Source organism: Thunnus maccoyii, chromosome 15 (assembly GCF_910596095.1).
Source record: "Thunnus maccoyii chromosome 15, fThuMac1.1, whole genome shotgun sequence".
NCBI classification, from domain to species: Eukaryota; Metazoa; Chordata; class Actinopteri; order Scombriformes; family Scombridae; genus Thunnus; species Thunnus maccoyii.
Genome location: NC_056547.1, coordinates 23,197,554 through 23,218,754, shown reverse-complemented (window position 1 = coordinate 23,218,754; position 21,201 = coordinate 23,197,554). Strand labels below are relative to the sequence as shown.

Genomic DNA, 21,201 nt, shown 5'->3' with positions numbered 1-21,201 from the left:
CCTCTCAAAAAAAAAACAAACACCCAGCATGCATTTAGTTAGCTTTTCAGTTTGTGTGCTTTTGTTTGAGCGTGCTGCATGTTAATGTTTAATAAAATAAATTCTGTGGGAGAGTCACCTCTGCTTACAGGCCTCCCCTCCGGGGTGTTGTCTGTGGAATTTACAACTTTAGCGTGACACCACGCCTATTTCACATCTTTTAAGTTGTTTTTCACATTTCTGCGTCACGTGTGCGCTGGAAGTGTCTGGTGTGTTCCTGCATGTGTGAGGGTATCCGGCGTGTCCAGCGTATGGCATGGCTGTGAAATGCCTGGTCTGTTCTAAATGAACATGTGTAACAGAGCAGCTGTATTTCTGGCTCGCAAAGAATTTGTTTTGTATGTGTTGTGTGTTTTTTGGGGGTTTTTTTTGGGTCTTGTACGCTGAATTTAAAATTTTTGTCAAACGACTTAAAGCTTGTTAATGATGGGTTTGAGAGACGGATAAAGACAGAGGCAGGCAGAGAGGGAACATCCTCCTTCCATGAAGACCTCTGGGAAGAGCCGGTATCCTGTGTAAGTCAATAATATTGACCAGCTTTCCAAGAGGCAGGTGTGTTATGTAATCTACAACCTTGTGTGTGTATGAGTGTGTGTGCTTCACCTCTAAGACCGCTGTTGACAACACATAAGCAGCAGATAGCATTAAAGATATCTGAGGCTCCTCGCAGCTATTTGTCATGAGATCTAGCTCCATGAAATTGGACTCCTCTGTTTTCAATAACAGGCTGCTCGTCATCCTTTTGTGTTTCATTTTGTTTCCACATTCACCAATGGTGACTGAAAGCATGAGATAAGAAGAGTAACAATTATAAGATATTATTGATTTCTGTATGGATCATATAAAATGCCATGGGTAATATGTGAGTTTTTTTTTATTGGTCAATTGTTCAATTTAATGTTTTGTATGTCGTTTAGATTTTATTGTGTTTGGTACAGTTGTGATAATTGAGTATGCGGTGTAAGTGTAAAATTTGTTGGTTTATTATATTATATGGGCTTCATAAATAGTAGTTTTTGCCAGAGTTACAGCTAACAGATCCAAATAAATGGTGAACAGTAGGTAGAAGGTTGTAGCTGGTCAGCTGTTTGTTTGCTACAGGAAACATTAGATGATGGAAGAGCTCAGTACTGCAGTTTGTTGCGTCGCTCACAATAAGATTCTCCCATTGTAAAAAAATAACGACACCAAGCAAATATAGTGATAATTGTGAAATTTATTGTGGAACAACTTCAACAGTACATGTCAGTTTTATGTTTTTTACTTGTGAAAGAGACATTTGGGTTGCACATTAACGAGGTAATGTACAGTACTGGATAGAAAATGATCTCTGATTTTTAAACATGAGAGAGAATAAACATCTTTTTGTTTTCTGAACCCAATCTACTGTATTTACATGTCTAAACACTGTCTGTAGTGCACCTGCTGTCTTTCTAGGATTCTCTCTCCTCGCTATCAGCTTTTTTTTCTTTCTTACACTACACCTACTTTTACTTTCACTGTTTCTGATTGAGTTTTTACAGTATTTACACTGAAGGAGGGGGATTTTGTTGAGGATTTTAAGGTTTTTTTGATGATGAAATGGTCGACACTTGTCTAAATTGGTTGCTCAGCTGTTTCTGCTGAGCTTTAAGTAAATTAACAAATTTTATTAGACACAACCTGCCGCGCAGCTCTTTGTGTGGCAGATTGTGTGTAATAAAACTGATTAGCATTTTCATTTGCATTAGCCGAAGCTCCACTTCTAAAGAACAGATGCTAGGTCCACAAACGTCACAAATGGTAACCAAGCAAGTCAGCATTTTCATGTCGGGAGCCGTTTTCCTGTCACCATAAATAGTTATAGTTGAATAAACCACTGGTCATGTAATTGCCAATATTGGAACCGCTTCATTTGATGATCGGAGTGCTGCAGATCTCAGCCCTGTAGATACCATGGTTCAATCCCTCACCAGAATCCATCCTGTCTGTGCTCCATCAATCTGCCTGTCCCTCACCCCAACTGCTCCAGCCCTTGTGTCCATCATCGTCTATCTCCACCTTCCTCCTCCACTCCAGCCCAGCTGCATTCCTTGCTTTTGTGTGTCTCGTCCCCTTGGAATTTAGGAGATGTCGATGGGGGGGGGGGCGAGATGGGACAAGAGGGGAGAGAAGAGGAGAGTATTGAGTGACAGAGCGGTGCAGAGACTGTAGTAGAGGACAGGGTTCAGCAGAAGGAGAGACGGCAAGAAAAGGGCAAGAAGAAAAGAATCCAACAGGAACTTAAAGAGAAGGCAGAAAGGAGGAGGAAATCAGAAAAAGGGGGAGGTGTGTGTGTCTCATTAGATTATGCTGCTCCCTGGTGGGGGTGTAGGGTGGAGGGGGGGGGCATTATTGATGGATTGATTGCAGACCCCTCCCCATCCACTCAGGTCTCCTGCTGCTGGAGGCCATTGATCTGGTGTCTCTTTGGGATATGATGGCCAGTGCATATTTAATTAGCCTTTCATTACAACCAATCAGCATTCAGAAGCAAAGCTTAGGTTTTAGCAACAAAGGTTAAATGACTTTTTCCTTCTCATCCCGAGGGACAGGGACTTTTTTTTGTCAACTGAGATTAGTGCCGCTTTTACTTCATCCATCAGGTGTAAATCAAGCATTTCTGCCAGAATAATAGTAATGAATGGGACACATATTAGTATATTTCAATCTAACAAAACCAAAGGAAGAATGGGTACAATTTATCTTTATATAGCAAATTGTATTTTTTAAGTAAAACTCTCAAGCAGAACAAGCCTGATACTGTTGCCAACTTGGTTACAAGGTTAAAGGACCAGTGTGTAAGATTTAGTGGCATCTAGCGGAACAGACTTGGTGAAAATGGAATATAATTTTGATATGTTTTCATTAGTGTATAATCACCTGAAAATTAGAATTGTGTTTTCGTTACCTTAGAATGAGCCCTTTTATATCTGCATAAGGAGCGGCTCGTCATCCATGGAGCCCGACATGTTGCACCGCGATGTCTCTACAGTAGCCCGGAACACTGGCTCTAGAGAGGGCCTTTCGTGTTTTTCGCAAGTTTCACGGCCACTGCAGGTTTTCCTACATGCTGGGAAGGGAAGTGCGAGGGGTTATGAGTTATGCAATCTGCCACCTCACTGGTAGATAACACTAAATCTTACACACTGGTCCTTTAAATGGTTTGAAAAATGAATGTAAGGAATGTAGGAAATTAATGTAAATCTATGTAATGTCCCCGAAAGTTACCTAGAACAACGTGTGTGTGTGTGTGTTGCTTACAGCCATGCAGTTACACAAAGTACAGTTTGGGTTTAAGGAGAGACATCTATCCTTCTTATTTCATCATCAACGGTTGGTGATTCATGAGTATAAAGAGTAAAAAAAATGACTTGACGTGAGATAATGTCAGATATGACTGTGTATCTAGTTCATTACACTTCTACTGAAATCACAATTGGACTTGAGGTCTACACTAATTTTATTATATATGGTGTATTTACATTTTGCATGACCAGCCTTGATAATTGGTTCAGACTCACTTCGCACTGTTTTGAACACATAAAAAAATAATTTGTCTATCCACCTCTCTGTTTCCGCAGGTGTTCCTGTTCTTCTGTGAAACCTGCTCCGTGCCTATCTGTAGAGAGTGCAGCATGGGGCGTCATATGGGCCACACCTTCGTTTACCTGCAAGACGCTGTACAGGACTGCAGGGCAATCACCATCCAGCTGCTGGCAGATGCACAGCAGGGACGACAGGCCGTGCAGGTGAGACAGGAACCCGGGAAGACGCATTCAAAGTGGATAATAAGGAAAATATCGCTCAGTCATTCATTCATGTATGCTTTTGATTGCGTCGTCGTGAGGCAACACATTAAATCTGCATAAATTAACACTAACCGTTTTATTTTTTGTTGTACAATATGTAGAATCAGAAAACAATTAATCTCAGCGAGAACAAGGGCAGATGTTCTTATTGTATCAAAAGAAAATTGTCTTGTCACTCCACAGGACTTAAATAGGTCAAACTGATATAAGTCTTAACTAAACAAAGCCAAGCGCTCTCCTGCACAATTCTTAGGTCTGACAAAAAGACTATCTTTACAAAGGTCAAACCACACAAATCCACACTCATCCATCTCCTGGTAAGACGGAGAAGAAGCTGAAGAGAGCAGCTGTGTCTTTCCATCGTCCCTCTGCGTAATGCAACCGGCTGTTAGAGAGAGAGAGATCAGCTTGAATATGTTTGAGAGTGACCAGTCCTGTTCTGCTGTGAAGCCTGGGGTTAAGAGGTGTCCAGCTGGCCCTGAAAAGGGGGAGGGTCGCATAGGGTGAGGTCTGGCGGGGGCAGGGCTGAAGGTCAAAGGGGAGGAGGAGTGGAAAGGAGGATGGGGGAGGGTAGATGAGGTATTTAAAGGATTTCAGAAAAAAGAAAACTCCCCTCCTCTTGTAAAGAAGTGGAAGACTTTGCCCTCCCCCTATTCACTCATTCACTCATTCATTCCCCTCCACCTCTTGCTCTCACTCTCACACAAACACTCACACTCTTCATGTCTCTTCATTTACGTAATGATAGTTTGGGTAAAAGCCTCCTAAACCCCTCTTAGATTAATCTTATTCAGTGTAACATGCACAAGTAAAGAGAGAATGACTCAGCAGCCATGTGTAACAGCACCAGATAAGTTGCATCTGCTGTCACGTCCTGAAGGGAACGCTTTTAGATGAGCTGAAACAATTAGTAGATTGAGACAAAAGTAATTGCCAACTATTTTGATAAGCAATTATATTAATTCATGTAGTTATTAAGAAAAAACTGCCAAACAGTAGCTGGTTTTAAGCCTTACATTCAGCAATTGATGAAAAAACTGAAGTTGAAATTGGACTTTTATTCTAAAAATAAGTCTATAAGCTTTTCATTGGAGGCCAAAAGAAGACTTGCTGCCACCGTTATGTCTGTGCTGGACTATGACGATGTTCTATACATGGATGCTTGTGCGCAGTGCCTACACGCGTTGGATAGTGTCTACCATTAGATAGAGCACTGAGATTTATTACAAATTTTACTTTACTCACCATTGCTCTTTGTATACTCTTGTTGGATGATCCGTCTTATCCACCTGAAGACTCAACCATTGACATGTTCCTATTTATAAGGCTATTCTTGATGTGCTTCACTCCCAGGACTTATTCCTACCATCTGTCCCTAAAGCCCGTACTGAACTGGGAAAAAGGGCGTTTAAGTATGCAGCTCCCTCTGCTTGGAATCAGTTGCAAAATTACCTGAATAATCTGGAGCCTGATTCATATTGCCCCTGTTTGATCCCTGACGGTGATGACTTGGGATGAATATTGATGAATATTTTATGATTCTGAAATGTATTCTTTATTTTCAGGATTGTCTTGTAAAAGAGATTTTTAATCTCAATGAGACTTTTCCTGGTTAAATAAAAGTTAAATAAAAATGAATTAAAAAAACAGTGCCTTCTAGGAAAGACTGTCTGAAAACATGTGACGTTATCCGCCTATTTCAACGACTATCGAGCATATTCTTTTTGAGCATAACACAGCCGTTACAATAAAGTTAGCATGTCAGTCAAGTAAGGCAGAAGAGGCGCCAACCCACGTAAACTAGTTAGTCCTAATTCCTTCCAACTTTTTTAGACAGGTTAGACAAAACAAGCAATGTAAAGACATTGGACTCTGAAATTGTGAAACATTTTTTTATAGTCAATTTTACGATCGAACAAAAAAAAAAAAAAATCAGAAATGAAATACTCCTTCAACTGCAGCATTACTTCTAAAACTGATAAAAGTGTAGATTGGCTAAGAGTTTTTAGTCTAACAACTGCAGCTAACATGGTTAGGTCACACACACTAGTGTTGTCTAATTTGCCTGGAAGGTTGGGAGGTGTTACGACCTTGGTAAAGACTCGCCCAAAACATGAAACACTAGCTCCACTAAGGTCATGTGATGTGCTGGCAAGTACTATCTCCTCAGGAGAAGCTTGTGCCTCACCTATTCCTTTCTCTGCTGACCTTTGTGTGACTGGGTCACACTTTGTACCTCAATGGATAGGTGCTTATGTCACTCTGGGTGTTCTTGAAATTCCAACCCCTAATATCACAACACAGACTGACTCAGTTAAATGACAAACTCTCAGCCATGTGCAACAAATCATATTGACAAAGTCCGATTTTATTTAATGAATGCAGCTGGGTCAAAAGAAACACCACCTACCATCTGGCAATATGTTGCTGTGCTGCTGTTTGTGTGTGTTTGTCCACTTTGTCCCAGGTCACCACAGGAGTAAATGCTGACGCCAGATAATATGTAAACACACACACACACACATACACATATACCACACGCACTCCTGTCCCCTGAGGTAGGAAATTTCCGCCCACTCCACACCCATTATCTTCCCTGACCCCTGACCCTGAGCTTGTGACCTCCTGGTTGGCCAGAGCTCTTTCCCTCTGCAGCTTGATTGGTCAGTTTGACCCTCTTTGTGTTCCAAGCTGTGCTGTTCTGGGAATGTGGAAAGAAAGATGGAAAGAGAGAACCTGGAGACACAGAGACAGAGATGGAGACCATATGACCAAGAAGCAGACAGAAGTGTGTTGAAAAGAAAGACTGAGCTGGAGTGAGAGAAAGGGGAGAGAATCAAAGGAGAAAGGAAAAAAAAAATCGGAGAACAATAAATTAGTATGATCTTTAGAAATGGAACATGAGTATCTTATAAAATACACAGAAACAACTGTAGAAAACTGGTGGCTATGAAATCTCACCCTGCCTCCTTCCTCATTACGCATTGATAACAGCCCTCCCCCAAATTTCTTGATTCCCTCCCTGCTGTTCCCTCTCTGGAGGCCTGATTTAGTTGACCCTTGAGTCTTTAGACCCACCCCAATGGCCAGGCGAAAGAGAAAAGGACCCTGCTGCCAGGCTTTGTTCTTGCAGGGGTGCAGTGGGGGTGGGCGGTATGTGTCTTAAGACAGGGGTTGCAGATCACGACCTATAAGGTTTGGGTGACCTTTGATCCCTACGGCCAATATCACAAAGGAAGCCTTATCCCACCTCCCCTTCGTCCTTGTGAGGTCCGGTTCACCCTGTGACCTCCCAGAAATGCCAGAGGAAAAGCCAGATAACACACACGGGGGCAGGGAGAGAGACAAAGAGAAAAATGTGCATTTAGCCCAAATTGTGGGCTGTAAAAACTAAAACCTTCTAAGATGGGATTTTCAAGTTTATGTCATACAGTTGCTGTTTATGGATTGAATTTACAAAGGTACAAAAAGGATGATTTCTTTTTGTTGTACATGAATTGTAGAGTGATTCCTGCAAAAAGAAAACATGTCACACATCTTACCTTCATCAGGGTGGTGTCTGATGCCGCTTCTGTTTCCTTTATATACAGTTAATTGATCCCCCATGTGACCGACAAATCACAATAAATACCATATATGCAAAACATCATGATCAACCCTTTCTTCAAAGTGATTAGATACAAAATATCATCACTCTTAATTGTTACAATAATTACAAGAGAAATATTTATGACAATACGTTTAGAACATATGAACTTATAATCATCTTTTCACAATATTCTTTAGAAATATATCACTTAAGAAAAAGTGATTCCTGTACAATACAAAGACAGTCTTTTCTGTAAATGATGCCAAAAGTAATATCTTTGCACATTATATATACTGTTCTGTAGGGCTGGGTGATTTTAAACTTTACTGAGCCTTACTGCATGCTGAGGGGAAAAACACTTTCAAATTTAACGCTTTGATATGCTCGTAATTTTTATGATGCCTAGTTTGAAAAGATGACTGAGTAGGGGTTCAGCCTGGCAGGAAGTTACATCATTTTGTCCAGTGTGAAGTGACTTCCTATTCCTGACCCGTGTTTCCTTTTCCCCTCCAAAGAAGCCGCTAAATGTGAGAGAAGCATAGATCACAACAACTCAGCAGGTGTTTGTTCACTTGCCAGGAAGATGTCACATAGAGTGTCCTTTCTTTTAATGCTTCCTGATCCTCTGCATCCTGTCTCTGGAGGTGATCTGTATCCCATCTGAGTAATAAAACAGGCCAGGCAGTGGTGGTGTGTTAGACATCCCTTTTATTATTTGTCTTTACTCATCTCCACATCTAGTGTCTCTGTGTTTCTGTCTCACTGTTTGGTCCTTTTTTATTGGTACCGGTCAATTTTTAAATTACAGCCTTTTCTGTTTCTCTTCAGCTCATCCTGGCTATAATAAGCAGACAAGATCATATCAGTGTGTTTGTTTTGTGTCCCCAGCTAAGCATGGAGAAGGTCCAGGCCATGGCGGAGCAGGTGGAAATCAAGGCTAAGGTGGTGCAGACTGAAGTGAAGGCCCTTGTCCTCAGACACAAGAAAGCGCTGGAGGAGAGGGAGTGTGAACTACTGTGGAAGGTGAGCTGCTACCTTCATCTTCATCCACTTTTAGTCACTGTTTGTTATGTTTGGCAGTATTAGTTTTCACTACAAATGTAACGTTGTGTTAGTCAGAGGCCTCTAGCCCAAACGTGGCCAATTTTGGCACTATTGCTCAATAACTATCAGGAACAGTGTTTTCTCTACTTTTCACCCAAGTGTTTTTGGCACCTTGACTCTCAAGAACAACACGGCTTCTTCTCACGTTGGATGTGTTATTAATAGTTTATTGCATTACCATCTGTGACAGTTACACTCACAGAACAAAGGAAGACTGTCCTCTTTATTTGGAGACTCTCTGTATAGGAGGTTCATAATAAGCTGGTCAAATGAAATTCAAGAAGACGCACTTGAGCACAAATGTAACACTCGCTTTATGAATATACATATTATGAACCATTATTGTACATCCTCCTCCTCAACCCCTTACCCAGCCACCCACAGTACATCCATACCTAAACTCACTTTTGAGTAGCCTGCAACAGAGGCTTTTTTACAATAGGTTTAATGTACTGTATAATGAGAGATGGATAACATTGACATCGTCACACCACAAACTACAGCCTCCAAAACAGCTGTAAAGCTCAAACGAAACAGAACAGTATTAACAAAAACTGGACAATATAACCTTCATGAAGATAGGATTTATTGCAGGGCTGTTGTATCACACTACATTAGTTTTATCTATATGTGCCTAATAAAGTGGCAGCTGCTTCCTAACCCAGAGAGACTGTACCTTGACAGAAAGGAGAGGGATGTGTGCTTTCAGCAGAGCACATAGTACACTTGTCAGCATTGGTTATTTAAACTTGGTTAAACCAACTAAAAACAAAGATCTGTTTGGCCTGAAGCCTGCACTTAGGGAACAATCTGCGAGGGCCTCCCAGGTTTAAGGTTACCCAGAGAATAAGAAGGTTTCTGGGCAAAAGAAAGAGCCCTCATCCCTGAGGCCCCTCAGCCTTGGCTTAACAGTGTTTTCAACCCTCTGGTCATATACTGAGTACAGATATAAAATGGCATAAAATGGAGGCTGTATTATTGCATGCATCGTACCAGTCAAGTGTGTCTAATGTTCATGAATTCACATTCACAACAACAAAACAAACAAACAAAGCAAATGTGAATCCAGTAAAATGTTTGTACATGTACATATTAGTTTCTTTTGAGAGGGCATAACAATTAATTTAGCTTAACACCCACCACTTTTATTTTTCCCCTTCCCCTCAGAGCAGGCTCAGTGACATTGTAAAAACTGACCTGTGTCGTACTCCCTCACATTTTACTGCTTGCGTGTGTATGTGTGTGTGTGTGCTGGTCAAAGTGTCACAAAGAAGGTTTTCACTTACCCATGTTCCCGCTTTAATCCCCCCCAACACGACTACAGAACTCAGTCTTCATCCCTGACCTGATAAAGTCATTACAGGCAACCATAACCCTCACACACACACACACACACACACACACACACACACACACACAGTTTATATCTTTTTTTCCCGATCGACTGACTGACTTTTACACGTGTAATGAATGATGTAGATGCTTTGCCTCTTGTATGCGAGTATGCAACTATGTGATGAGTTTTGCGTTTTGCAGTGCTTGATTTCTTTCTTCAACTAAGCTTACTGTACTTGGAGGAATGATGTTGAGAATTTCAGGAATACCAGTGGGGGCAGATGAAAGCTACAGTACATGTAAAGTAGGGTGGTGCTGATGGATTATATACGATTATCAGTTAGTACTTACAAAGTTGGTAGGAGGCTTACTTGATATTGTTTCACTACTACTTGTATTGAAGTAATTTTGTTTGTAATAGGAGGGCATACCTGTTAATAGGGCTGAAAAAATTAGTCAGAAAATTAATCGTCAAAAATTGATTGCTGACAGTTGAGTCATAAAGCAAAATTCCAAACATTAGCTAGTTCTATCCTCTGAAATGTAGGGATTTGTGCTTTTCTCTGTTATATTATTGTAAAATTAACATTTTTGGGCTTTGGACTGTTGTCTGTAAAATAATTTGAAAATGGCACCTTGCGCTCTGGAAAACTGGGATCTGCATTTTTCATTACTTATTTAATCAAAAAATTAAATCAACAGACTAATGAGGAATTGTAGCTTAATGGTCAACCTAGTAAATAGTGAGTCCACTCTTCCGGTTTAAAGGGATTTGGTCATTTCAGCCTAATAGTGTTGCATTGATGGAAAGCTGTATCAATGCTCTGATGCACTTTCTTTACCTGCTTCTACATGCCGCTCTGCTCCACTGCTGTAACAGCACAGGTGCAAAAGGCTTGCAAGGTGAGATGTAAATCTCCTGAATCACACAAGTTATTGGAAATTACTCTGCTGGTGCTTCCTGCACTGCTAGCCAGTGTGACGGTCACCCGTGCTGACGTCGCTGTCAGGAAAACAGAAACTGGATCTAGAATTGCGCTACAGTGACTCAGCATTGTGTCACTAAATTATAGAGATTCAAGGCATTACTGTGACTCTCAGGTCAAACATGAGACTCTTGACAGCTATGAGTCCGGTGTGTCTTGTATATGTTGTTGTATGAATGTGTTGGGCAGAAGGTGTGCCGGCAATGTGATGTTGTAACTTTTGAACATCAAGGTCTCCCTTCATTTCTGTGTCTCAGGGATTTTTGCCCTGTAACTCTGTGAAATACACACCAACTCTGCCATTCTCCTGTTTTCCACCAAGGAACTAAAGCGAGTTGTCTGTCCATCAGAAAGCCTAACTTGAATCTTTGTCCTCAGTGACTATAAAGTGTAACTCTAGTCTCACAGATGCAAATTTCAGTTCCACTTTTTGTTTAGGATTAACAAAAGACCCCTCTCTTTTGGACTTTTTGTTTCTTTCAGAGTCCCTCCCTACTATCAAAAGTCCTTCTAACCATAGAGGCAGTCAGGCTATTGTGTTATATTCTTTTTGTTAGGTGACGGTAAGTAACAGCCCAATCCCTGCTTCTCAGGTTCTGCCACCCTCTTTAATGCTTTATTCTCACTGACTGTACTGTAACTTTATCTGTCTTCACACGGTATCACAAATGTGTGGCGGTTAAGTGATGGTCTGACTTTTCTTTTTTCTTTTTTTTTTAACGATTAGCTGATGATTTGACTTTATTACTCTTTTTTTATTTATTGTAGTTTTAAAAGATTAGTTTAGTCAATTTGTACTGTGTGCGACATTGTTTCCTTATTGTCTGCTGTTTTATTGTTTTGGCAAGAAGCCAAAACCATAGCTTACGGCAGGTAACCCTGTGATGAAAAGTAGACTAACAGCAACCCTCATAGCTCTCATAAAATCTCCATAAATAATGTCTCCCATTCTATGAAATATTACATCACAATGAAAAATGCAAATATGTAAGATGTCCAGTAGTAGTTATAGTAGTCATTTAATATTGTAGGGTTGCCACATGTGAAGTATGTAATGTAATCATGGAAACATAATAATCTGGAAGGGAAACTCCCCAGTAAAGATAATATCTATCTTTCTTTCTTTATGACATTCATGATTATTACACAGAAATATGTGTTATTTTAAGTAATAGAAGAACTTTTATATTGAAAACAATCTATTACTGAATCAATTAACATTTTGTCAATAATCTACAGTTGGAGTTAGACTCACTATGGTCCTGTTTCCCCTCTATGCCCATCAAGTTAAACAACTCAACTTCAAATAAATCTAATGCTCTCAGACAGTTGAAGTCTTCTCCTACCTGTTTTCCCTTCACTTAACCTAAATTCTACTGGATTGGTTAATATTGACACACTGACACTCTTATTTAAATAGATGCACAGGCAACTAGCTGCATGTCAACCAGTTTTCTTCTTCTTCCACCTGAATGCATGGCAGACTTGGCATGGTCAGCACATTGCTGCCATCTTGTGGGCAGACTTGCTGTGACCAATCAGTAGTAATACCTTAGGACACCAAATGAAATACTAAAGTGTAGTGCAACCATGTTTGTGTTTTGGCTGCCAACTGTACCTTTGCTGCGAAAACATCATCATTTCAACAGAGGATCAAAAAGTGTCTTTGTCACCTGCTTAATCTGCTATTTGTTTAACACACTTCCCGTGAATGATAGTAAATATACGCTCTGGTTGTTTTCTTCCTTAAGCATTTCTGCTCTCTCTCCCCTTTCAGGTGGAGAAAATCCGTCAGGTGAAGGCCAAGTCTCTGTACCTGCAGGTGGAAAAACTGCACCAGAGTCTGACCAAGTTGGACAGCACCATCGCTGCTGTCAGCCAGGTGCTGGATGAGGGCCGCCACCTAGACGTGCTGCTGGCCAGGGAGCGAATGCTTACCCAGATCCATGAACTAAAGGCCCTCAGAGGCCTGCTGCAGCCACAGGAGGACGACCGCTTCATGTTCACTCCTCCAGACCAGGTAGGCACTGTGGAAATGGCCAGGGCATAAAGGCTAAAGGGTTTTTCACATTATAGAAGTATTCCTATGTTTTTAAGTCTGATTTAATGTTAGTAGTTAGGAGTATAAATGTGCCTGGTTCCCCTTGATGATGATGGTTCCCCTTGATGATAAATCTATTCTCAGTTTACATGTAAACTTTTTAAGAAATACAAAGCAACTGAACATATTCCATCATGGTTCTCATAGGCTCTGTACATAGCCATCCAGTCCATGGGCCTGATCAGCAGCGGAGCCTTTGCCCCGGTCACCAAAGCCCATGGTGAGGGTCTGAAAAGTGCGCTTCGTGGCAAGCCTGCCTCCTTTACTGTGATTGGATACGACCATGACGGCGAGCCACGTCTTTCTGGCGGGGACACGGTGTCTGCAATAGTCATGTCCGTTGCCGAAGGCGACCTGTCTGCAGCGGAGGTAACGGATCACCAGAATGGCTCGTACACCGTCAGTTACCTGCCCAAATGTGAGGGGGAGCACCTTGTGTCAGTGTTGGTGTGTAACCAGCACATCCAAGGCAGCCCCTTCAAGGTAATCGTGAAGTCAGGACGGAGCTACGGGTCCCTGGGCTCCCAGGTGTCATCCTTTGGGTGCGAAGGCGAGGGAGATGGTCAGCTATGTCGTCCCTGGGGAATCAGCGTGGACAAGGAGGGATATGTGGTGGTGGCTGATCGCAGCAACAACCGCATACAGGTAGAGCATGTCCTTCATTCCCTGTTACCACAGTGCTGTCATTGAATCAGTGGTTACAAGCCTTACTTCTCTGTACCTTGCCAGTGTCAAACATCATTTTTATTTACAAAACTTTAAAAGATGATGGAAGTAAATGAACTTTTTATGTGGATAAAGCAAATGTCAAAAAAGCTATTATTTTCTGGATTAGAGGCCCTTCAGTCGACACTTTCTTCTTTCTGTCTGTAGAGTCTCTACTCAGTCTGACATATGAGCACCAAAGAAATCTGCACTTAAATTAGATGTAGAGAGATTATATTTAACTTCTGAGTCACTCATCAGTTAATGCCAACTTCACACTGTTGATTTTGGGCAGAAATATTTATGTAGCAGTAAGTCTGTTTGTGTTGAAGAGTGAGTGAAGCGTACTTCCTCCTCTTTTCCTCTCACCCTTACACACACACACATTTGTATACATCATAGTCACAGTGATGTTTTGTCCCGGAAAGGGCTTTTTGTGTGTGTAAATGGATGAACTAAAAAAAGCACTTATTTAAAGGAACAAACATCCTAAAAAGTTTACAATACAAGGAAGGTCCTAACTACTTACATATTTACTTAAGCAATACTCACATGTGTATTGCTTTGACTAGTGAAAATGTTAGCTGTGTGTCCGTTGGAGGCAAGCAGAGAGTCTTCATTGTGGACCATTCTGTTAAAACTGAACAATATAACTGAAGTTGATCATTATTGTGTGAGCATCACTGTAGAGCAGGTACATCTTGTAATACTAAAGAAGACGCCTTACATGAAGTTTTTGTTCTTTCCCTCTCCAGATATTCAAGCCCTGTGGTGCCTTCCACCATAAGTTTGGCTCTCTGGGTTCTCGGCCTGGTCAGTTTGATCGTCCAGCTGGGGTTGCATGTGACAGTCAGAGACGAATCATCGTGGCTGATAAGGACAATCACCGTGTGCAGGTATGAAAACCTATTTGAACAACCTTTTTATTTTGCACAATAGCTGGAATTCCATTACATTTGTACATGTATCAGAAAGTCCAAAACCACAGGAAAGTTTTACCAAAGGCTATAAAAAGCATAAATAAGTCTTGACTTTTCTAAACATGTAAGCTCATAACACGTGTAAACACATAGCTCCTCATGCTTACTCTCTCTACTCCAAATGTAAACATGTTGGGCCTTAAGACATTTGTTTTGTCTGACAGGTGTTCACTTTTGAGGGCCAGTTCCTGCTGAAGTTTGGGGAAAAGGGTACCAAGAATGGGCAGTTCAACTATCCCTGGGATGTGGCTGTCAACTCTGAGGGTAAGATCCTGGTCTCTGACACCAGGAACCACCGCGTCCAGCTCTTCGCCTCTGACGGCTCTTTCCTCAACAAGTACGGCTTTGAAGGGGCTCTGTGGAAACACTTTGATTCTCCCAGAGGAGTGGCCTTTAACCACGAAGACCACCTGGTGGTGACTGACTTCAACAACCACCGGCTCCTGGTCATTCGGCCGGACTGCCAGTCAGCTCGCTTTCTGGGCTCTGAGGGCACTGGGAACGGGCAGTTTCTGAGGCCCCAGGGCGTCGCTGTGGACCAGGAGAACCGCATCATTGTGGCCGACTCCCGCAACCACCGAGTCCAAGTATTCGAGCCCAACGGAAACTTCTTATGCAAATTTGGAACACAGGGGAGTGGCTTCGGACAGATGGATCGCCCCTCCGGTGTGGCTGTGACGCCTGACGGAGTCATTGTGGTTGTTGACTTTGGAAATAATCGCATCCTCAAGTTCTAAAAATGTATTTTTGCATTCTCTCCCTCCGTTTGCCCTTTTGCAGTTTTTTCAATGAAGGAAACGGAGGAGAGAGAATGAATCAGAAAACAGACACAACGGGAGGAGAGCTCTTAGAGGATTGAGAGCATGTTGATGTGAAGGGAAATTAAAACTAAATATTATTTTTCTTCATTACATTAATATTCTCCAAATCTGATATCTGTGGTATGTATGACAAAGGGGACCTCTACAAATTGATAATCAGTAGAAAAAGAGCCATTTTTCCCTTCCCCAGTCTCAGCTGCTCTTAATCCTTTCTGGAAGCTTTCCTCAAGTATCCTTCTCAGGGAATTTCTCACTTTTCTTGAAATCTTGTACCCTCTGCTCCATACCTACCTCATTTAGCTCTTTATGAATGTACTCATAGTCAATGAGCAGAGGTTTAGTCCGTGAAGTTTTACAAAGAAGAAAAGTCTACCTCTATACTTTGTTATTTAAGAGAGACAAAAAGAATAGACTCTTCAGTTGATATTTGCACAGGATTAATGGAATTCTTGCTGTGCATTTTGAAATATGAGTTAAGTGAACCTCCTGAATGTTGTTGCTGGGACAATACTCAGACCGCTGTAGAGGCTGCATGATTTATTCTCATTAGAAGGCTTTGCTCAGAGAGGAAACGTGGGTAAAGTAGTGTCCTTTCATGTTTTTAGGCTAGTTAGTTTTTTGCTTCTGCATTGACCCTCTCTCTTTGTGGCTCTGCAGAGTTTGTAGTATCATGATAGCCTAAGAAGAAAGCGCAAAGCCATGCCAAACTTGATAGAATCAACATTAGCTCAGGTCATGGTAGGACTGATTAAAATGATCAGTACTTTTCAGAATCTCCCTCTAGCTTTACTGGCTAATTGATTAATAGTGGATGCTGATTTGATAAATTCACTGATGAGCAAAAATGTTAAGTTTAGGAAATAATCTCCAAAATAATCCCTAAAATGATCCCCAATGTAAACCCTGTAATGAATTTATCCAAAGTGTTTGATCATCCATACACCCCGGCCCCAAAATCGTGTCTCGTAAGACTGGAAAAACTAATGTTTTTGATAAAATAAGACAGCCTGTGGCATAACTATCCAGTCAGTTGCATGAACAACTAAGATGCAAAGATTAGTATGCAAGAACAGCTGTGTCTCCTCCAAAAGGGAGGACCCACCAAAGGATATTGGAGATGAATTTTCCAAGATCTGGATCTATTAGTGATCTTAACGTAGAGATTTAATCATAGAATTGAATGACACCTTTTTCGATGAGGCATGTGTGACAAAAGCCTCAGAAGTTGACACCTAATTTGGCCGTCCAGAGGACATTAATGACATCAAATTAAAGGCCTAACTCAACAATCCTTTGGATGTAGATTGTGGTTGAAAGCCACATCTTTTGGCTCTTGGGGCCTAGGATTTAGTCCAGTCCAATGAGAGGGCGCGATCACAAAGCCCTGCCCTATTATATTGATGCTTGGAGTTGAGGAGACCTCTCCAGATCGAGCGCTAGTAGACCAGTACTCTAAAGATGAAGGTCTCTAGACCAACTACTAGAGTCAACCAAAGTTAGAATTTCTGCACAATGGCCAACAGTAGATTTGGCAATTAAAGAAACAAAAAAAAAAACCCTTTAAAGACATTTTTAAAAATAATCATTGTTGTTGGGAAGTCTAAAGTTCACAAAACTCCAGAGGTCATAGCACTGTCCATGTCAGGCTTAAAACTAGTGTGCTTGGGTCACAGTTTTATTGTGCATGAGTACTTTCACATCCTGCTAAGATGAGGCCCTCGCTGTGAGAGGCAGGTTTTGAAAGAAGATCCTTTCATCTGTCTGCGGAGATGTTTGTGTGGAGAACAGAAGATACCCGCACCAAAGAGAACCCCTTTCTACCCCTTGCATTTTTTTTTGCCTCATCCTATCAAACAATGCCCCAGATCAATACCCCGTGTTTATTAATATTAGGCGGCCTGTAGACTCAAAGTAGCATCTCAAATTATCCTTTGTATCCCAAACTAATTACTATAGAAGCAAATTGATGCTAATTCTTTGTGGTGAAAGCATTGTGGGAGCATTGTGGGGTTTTGAATCCCCTTGCCCTTCGTTCAATCTGTGTCCCACTGGCAGCACTAGACCATGAAGGTTCTGTTAGCCACTTCCTTAGCCTAGCAAAGAATCTTGGGACCTATGAAAAGATTCACCGACAGGCTCTCACCTCTGAGGAGAGGGCCCGTCTGCACATGATCAGGATCTACATCCTCATATCTCAGATATCCTTTACCTCAATGGTCGTTTTACCTCTTTTTTTTTTTTTTTTTCTCGTATACCTCAACTGCAAAATACCTCAAGTATGTCACTCATAGCTACTGTGCATTTAAACATTCAAATACCTCAACTTGTTACTCTCATTCTGAATACCTCATTTTTACTCTTGTATTTAAGCATACCTCATCAGATATTTATACATCACAAATATACCTCATTCTTTGACTCTTGTGTTACAGTACAGTACATGTCCCATAACTCTAGGACCAAAGATCATGGTACTGTTTCAAGCCGAAATAAAATTAGTGTTATGGTCATCTTCCATCTTGCAGCCCTGAACAGCTTTCGGTTTGTTGAATCTACTGTAAATTGCCTGGTAAACTTTGCCTTTTATCACCAAGAAACCAAATATTCAGATGAAAGCATTGTGCCAAAATGATCTCTGAGAGTTCTGTGCCAAACAGGGTTGGCATCTGGACCACGCTGTTGTAGACGACAAACGTCACTGGACCATTATATCAGAGATACAAATGTTAAATCAGAGCGCCTCAGGATAAATCCTCGCGCTCTGATTGGATGCACTTAAGAGGGCTGGGCCCCAATTATCTTTACCTCATGATGATGAACATGCAGATTCCACTTGTACTTTGTTACTGTGCGCAAGGGGTGAGGGGAAGAGGAAACAGCCTCTTTTAAAGAATTAAGAACTTTACAAGTCCGCCTTTTAAACGCACAAGAATGACCTCTAATTTCAGCACAAATTACCAATATTTCAGTGTGGATTTTAGGATGCTTGATGTTGGTTGTGGAGGACCTCGAAACAAGTCTACACTCAACCACTCTGACTGTGGTTTAGACAAACATCAAAGGTTTATTATTTAAGTGGAGCTATTAGCACATTGATGGCAAGCCAGTTTGAGTCCACAGACCCTGCTGCTTTGAACCCAACACCTAGTTTCACCTGTAAGATTGTTTTTTGCTTTTCAGTATTACTCTGTGAAATGTTCATTCATGTCTGCATCAGTTTTTTTTTTTTTAATTAAGATTGCAAAATTCTATCTTTAAGATCCTTAGGTCTTCACTCTTCAAGAGGAAAAATGTATTTTAAACCTTTATTTGTTTTTCATTTTGTTGCATGCTTTAAAAAGTCCTTGTATTATACTGACGTCTCTCAGATAGGTGTTGAAAAACTCAGATGGGGTGGGTAGCTGGCTATTGGGATGGTTTTTACCAAAATATATACCCAAAGATGTGTATGTGTGTGTTAGGATTGCGTTGGATGGAATTAACCTTTGACCTTTGCGATTGTATTTCCTGTTCTCTAGAGGCTCTGCAGAGCACAACCTGTTCAGCCGGCCGTGCCTCAATTCCTGAGAAACAATAGAGGCAGAGTTTTCAAATAAATGCAGAAGGCTGGTGTGCCCCTTGACCATTAGTGCTTAATTTTCTTTAGCTCCTGCTAATATTAATAATATGGGTAGACATATTAACATATTGTCCTTTCCACGCTCAAACCCTGTGACTTAGGAAGTTGTAAAAGCTTCCTACTCGGCATAGATTTACCTTTCCAACAATGATGAATCCATACGGCGGCCATTTTGTGTTGGACCTAGTAACGGGAACTCTCTTCTCTCACTGTCATGTGAGAAGCAGCTAGGTTTCTTCAGCACAAAACTAGCAATCAGCTTCCCTCCTCATCTTTACAAGAATCCAGGAAGTGTGGTGATGGCTGCTGAGCACGTGATCGGTTGACTGCACTCCTGTTCGGCTGGGGTTTTTTTTGTTTGTTTTTTATTTTATTGGGCCCCTGTGGTTTCTGTCCACCATTTTATTTCTGGCCTCTCACGGCTTAAAGAGAGAGAAAAAGCAAAGCCGCACCAGGTGACGTGTGCAAGGTCATAGACCTCCTTTTAATGATTGTATATTCATAAAGAAAGGAAAAAAAAAAGGTTGGAAAATTTAGAAAGGAAAAAAAATAAAACTCAGGTAGTTCTCAGCAGCCCTGCCCTGCAGGTGTCTCATTGAAACGTGTCCCGTAGTGATGATGTAGTGATCCCCCCCCCACCCCCCGTTATGACCTCTCAGTACTAGTCTGATTCTTTTGTGTGTCCATTTACATATTATAAAACAAATTATTTCTCAATCTGAAAAAAGTAATGCTTTTGATTAGTTTCCCCTGATTAATTATTGTTTTTGCTTTTTTTTTTTTCTTGCTTTTACAAAAAAAAAAGTACAAATACTTCACACCACTTGATGCTCATCGTCCCTTTTAGAATGTATTTTGTGAAGAAAAGGGTTGAATGGGATCATGTTGATGCTCACTCGCTAGAGCCAGCTGCTGGTTGCAACACAAGACAGAACAGAGACCACAGAAAATACATTTTTCTCCATCTCTTGGTGCTAAATGTTCCACACCAGCAATACCTTATTAGACTATTAGGTGGAATCATGTGGTTGTAGTGGAACATGCAGCACTGTGTCCATAAAGCAGCTTTTAACATCCTCCAAGGTTGGGAGGCGTTTGGCTTGAGGGGGTAACAGTCAGTTTCTGTCATGTCCTGTTTGTCCAGCAGCCGGTTTTGTGCGCAGTGGACGCTGTGTTTGTGCACTGCATCTGTGTTGTCTGAGCAGAAATCCACTGAATGTATCCTCCTCACAGTCCAAGAGGCAGGGCGAGCCAGCGTGGCCAGCTGAGTTTAGATGGGTGCTGCTGGCGCTTCCTCATCCAGGCCGCTGTATGTGTGTGTGTGTGTGTGTGTGTGTGTGTGTGTGTGTGTGTGTATGTATGTGTGTGTGTGTGTGTATGTATGTATGTATGTGTTTATCAGTCTAACCTTGTGTATGTGTGTTTGCCAGCACACCTTCCCTCCCTCTTAACACACACACTCATACATTGTGCTGAGTGGAAGTGCAGATGTCAGGTCTTAAGTTTAAATAAGGCAGAGGAGACTATAATATATTGGCCACCTGCTGCTCTCTCTGTACTCTGTGGACTTTAAACATTTCCTATGCAGTTTTTTTGTTGTTTTTTTGTTTACACTTCAATAAAGTTGTATTTCTTGACTTCAATTCATGACTCCTTTTTGCCCACACCCTGCACAATGTTAAATATTATTCTAAGTGTGTCAATGCTGCATTCAGTCCCTCTCAGCCTTTTGAATGTGATATATTTGCACCTAGCAGACAATTTAGCCGTAAAATCACAGATCTTAAAGCTTTACTGGAACTCTAGGGTAATAAGTCACATGTGATCCACAACATCTTCACAGTACATGAGTGATGCCTTTCTCTCAGTCTGGTTAATTGTTTCCCAGCAAAGGGGACATGAGGTAATGAGCGCACAGTGTGAGTCCACCTAAGTGACACAATAAACAGATAAATTTGCTCAAGTTAGAAAAACAAAGGCATCCTGTGTTTCCTCATAGTGAGTCTGAAACTAGTTGGGACAGTCACTGTGTGGTTTTACTGGGGGATGAGAAGCAAGCAGCAGTTGTACCATAAAGTAACACAGCTTATGC

At 41.3% G+C, this 21,201-nt stretch overlaps 1 protein-coding gene across 1 annotated transcript in view; it reads left to right on the top strand.

Annotated features, from left to right (window-relative positions):
- Window positions 1–19,619, top strand: part of trim71 (tripartite motif containing 71, E3 ubiquitin protein ligase) — a 32,843-nt gene extending 13,224 nt beyond the window's left edge. The window contains exons 2-7 of the mRNA XM_042434570.1: window positions 3,642–3,809; window positions 8,347–8,481; window positions 12,661–12,903; window positions 13,132–13,629; window positions 14,445–14,585; window positions 14,834–19,619. Of these exons, the coding sequence (XP_042290504.1) occupies window positions 3,642–3,809; window positions 8,347–8,481; window positions 12,661–12,903; window positions 13,132–13,629; window positions 14,445–14,585; window positions 14,834–15,406 (1,758 nt within the window). The 3' untranslated portion in view covers window positions 15,407–19,619. The remainder of the gene's footprint in view (window positions 1–3,641; window positions 3,810–8,346; window positions 8,482–12,660; window positions 12,904–13,131; window positions 13,630–14,444; window positions 14,586–14,833) is intronic.
- Window positions 19,620–21,201: the final 1,582 nt, after the last annotated feature.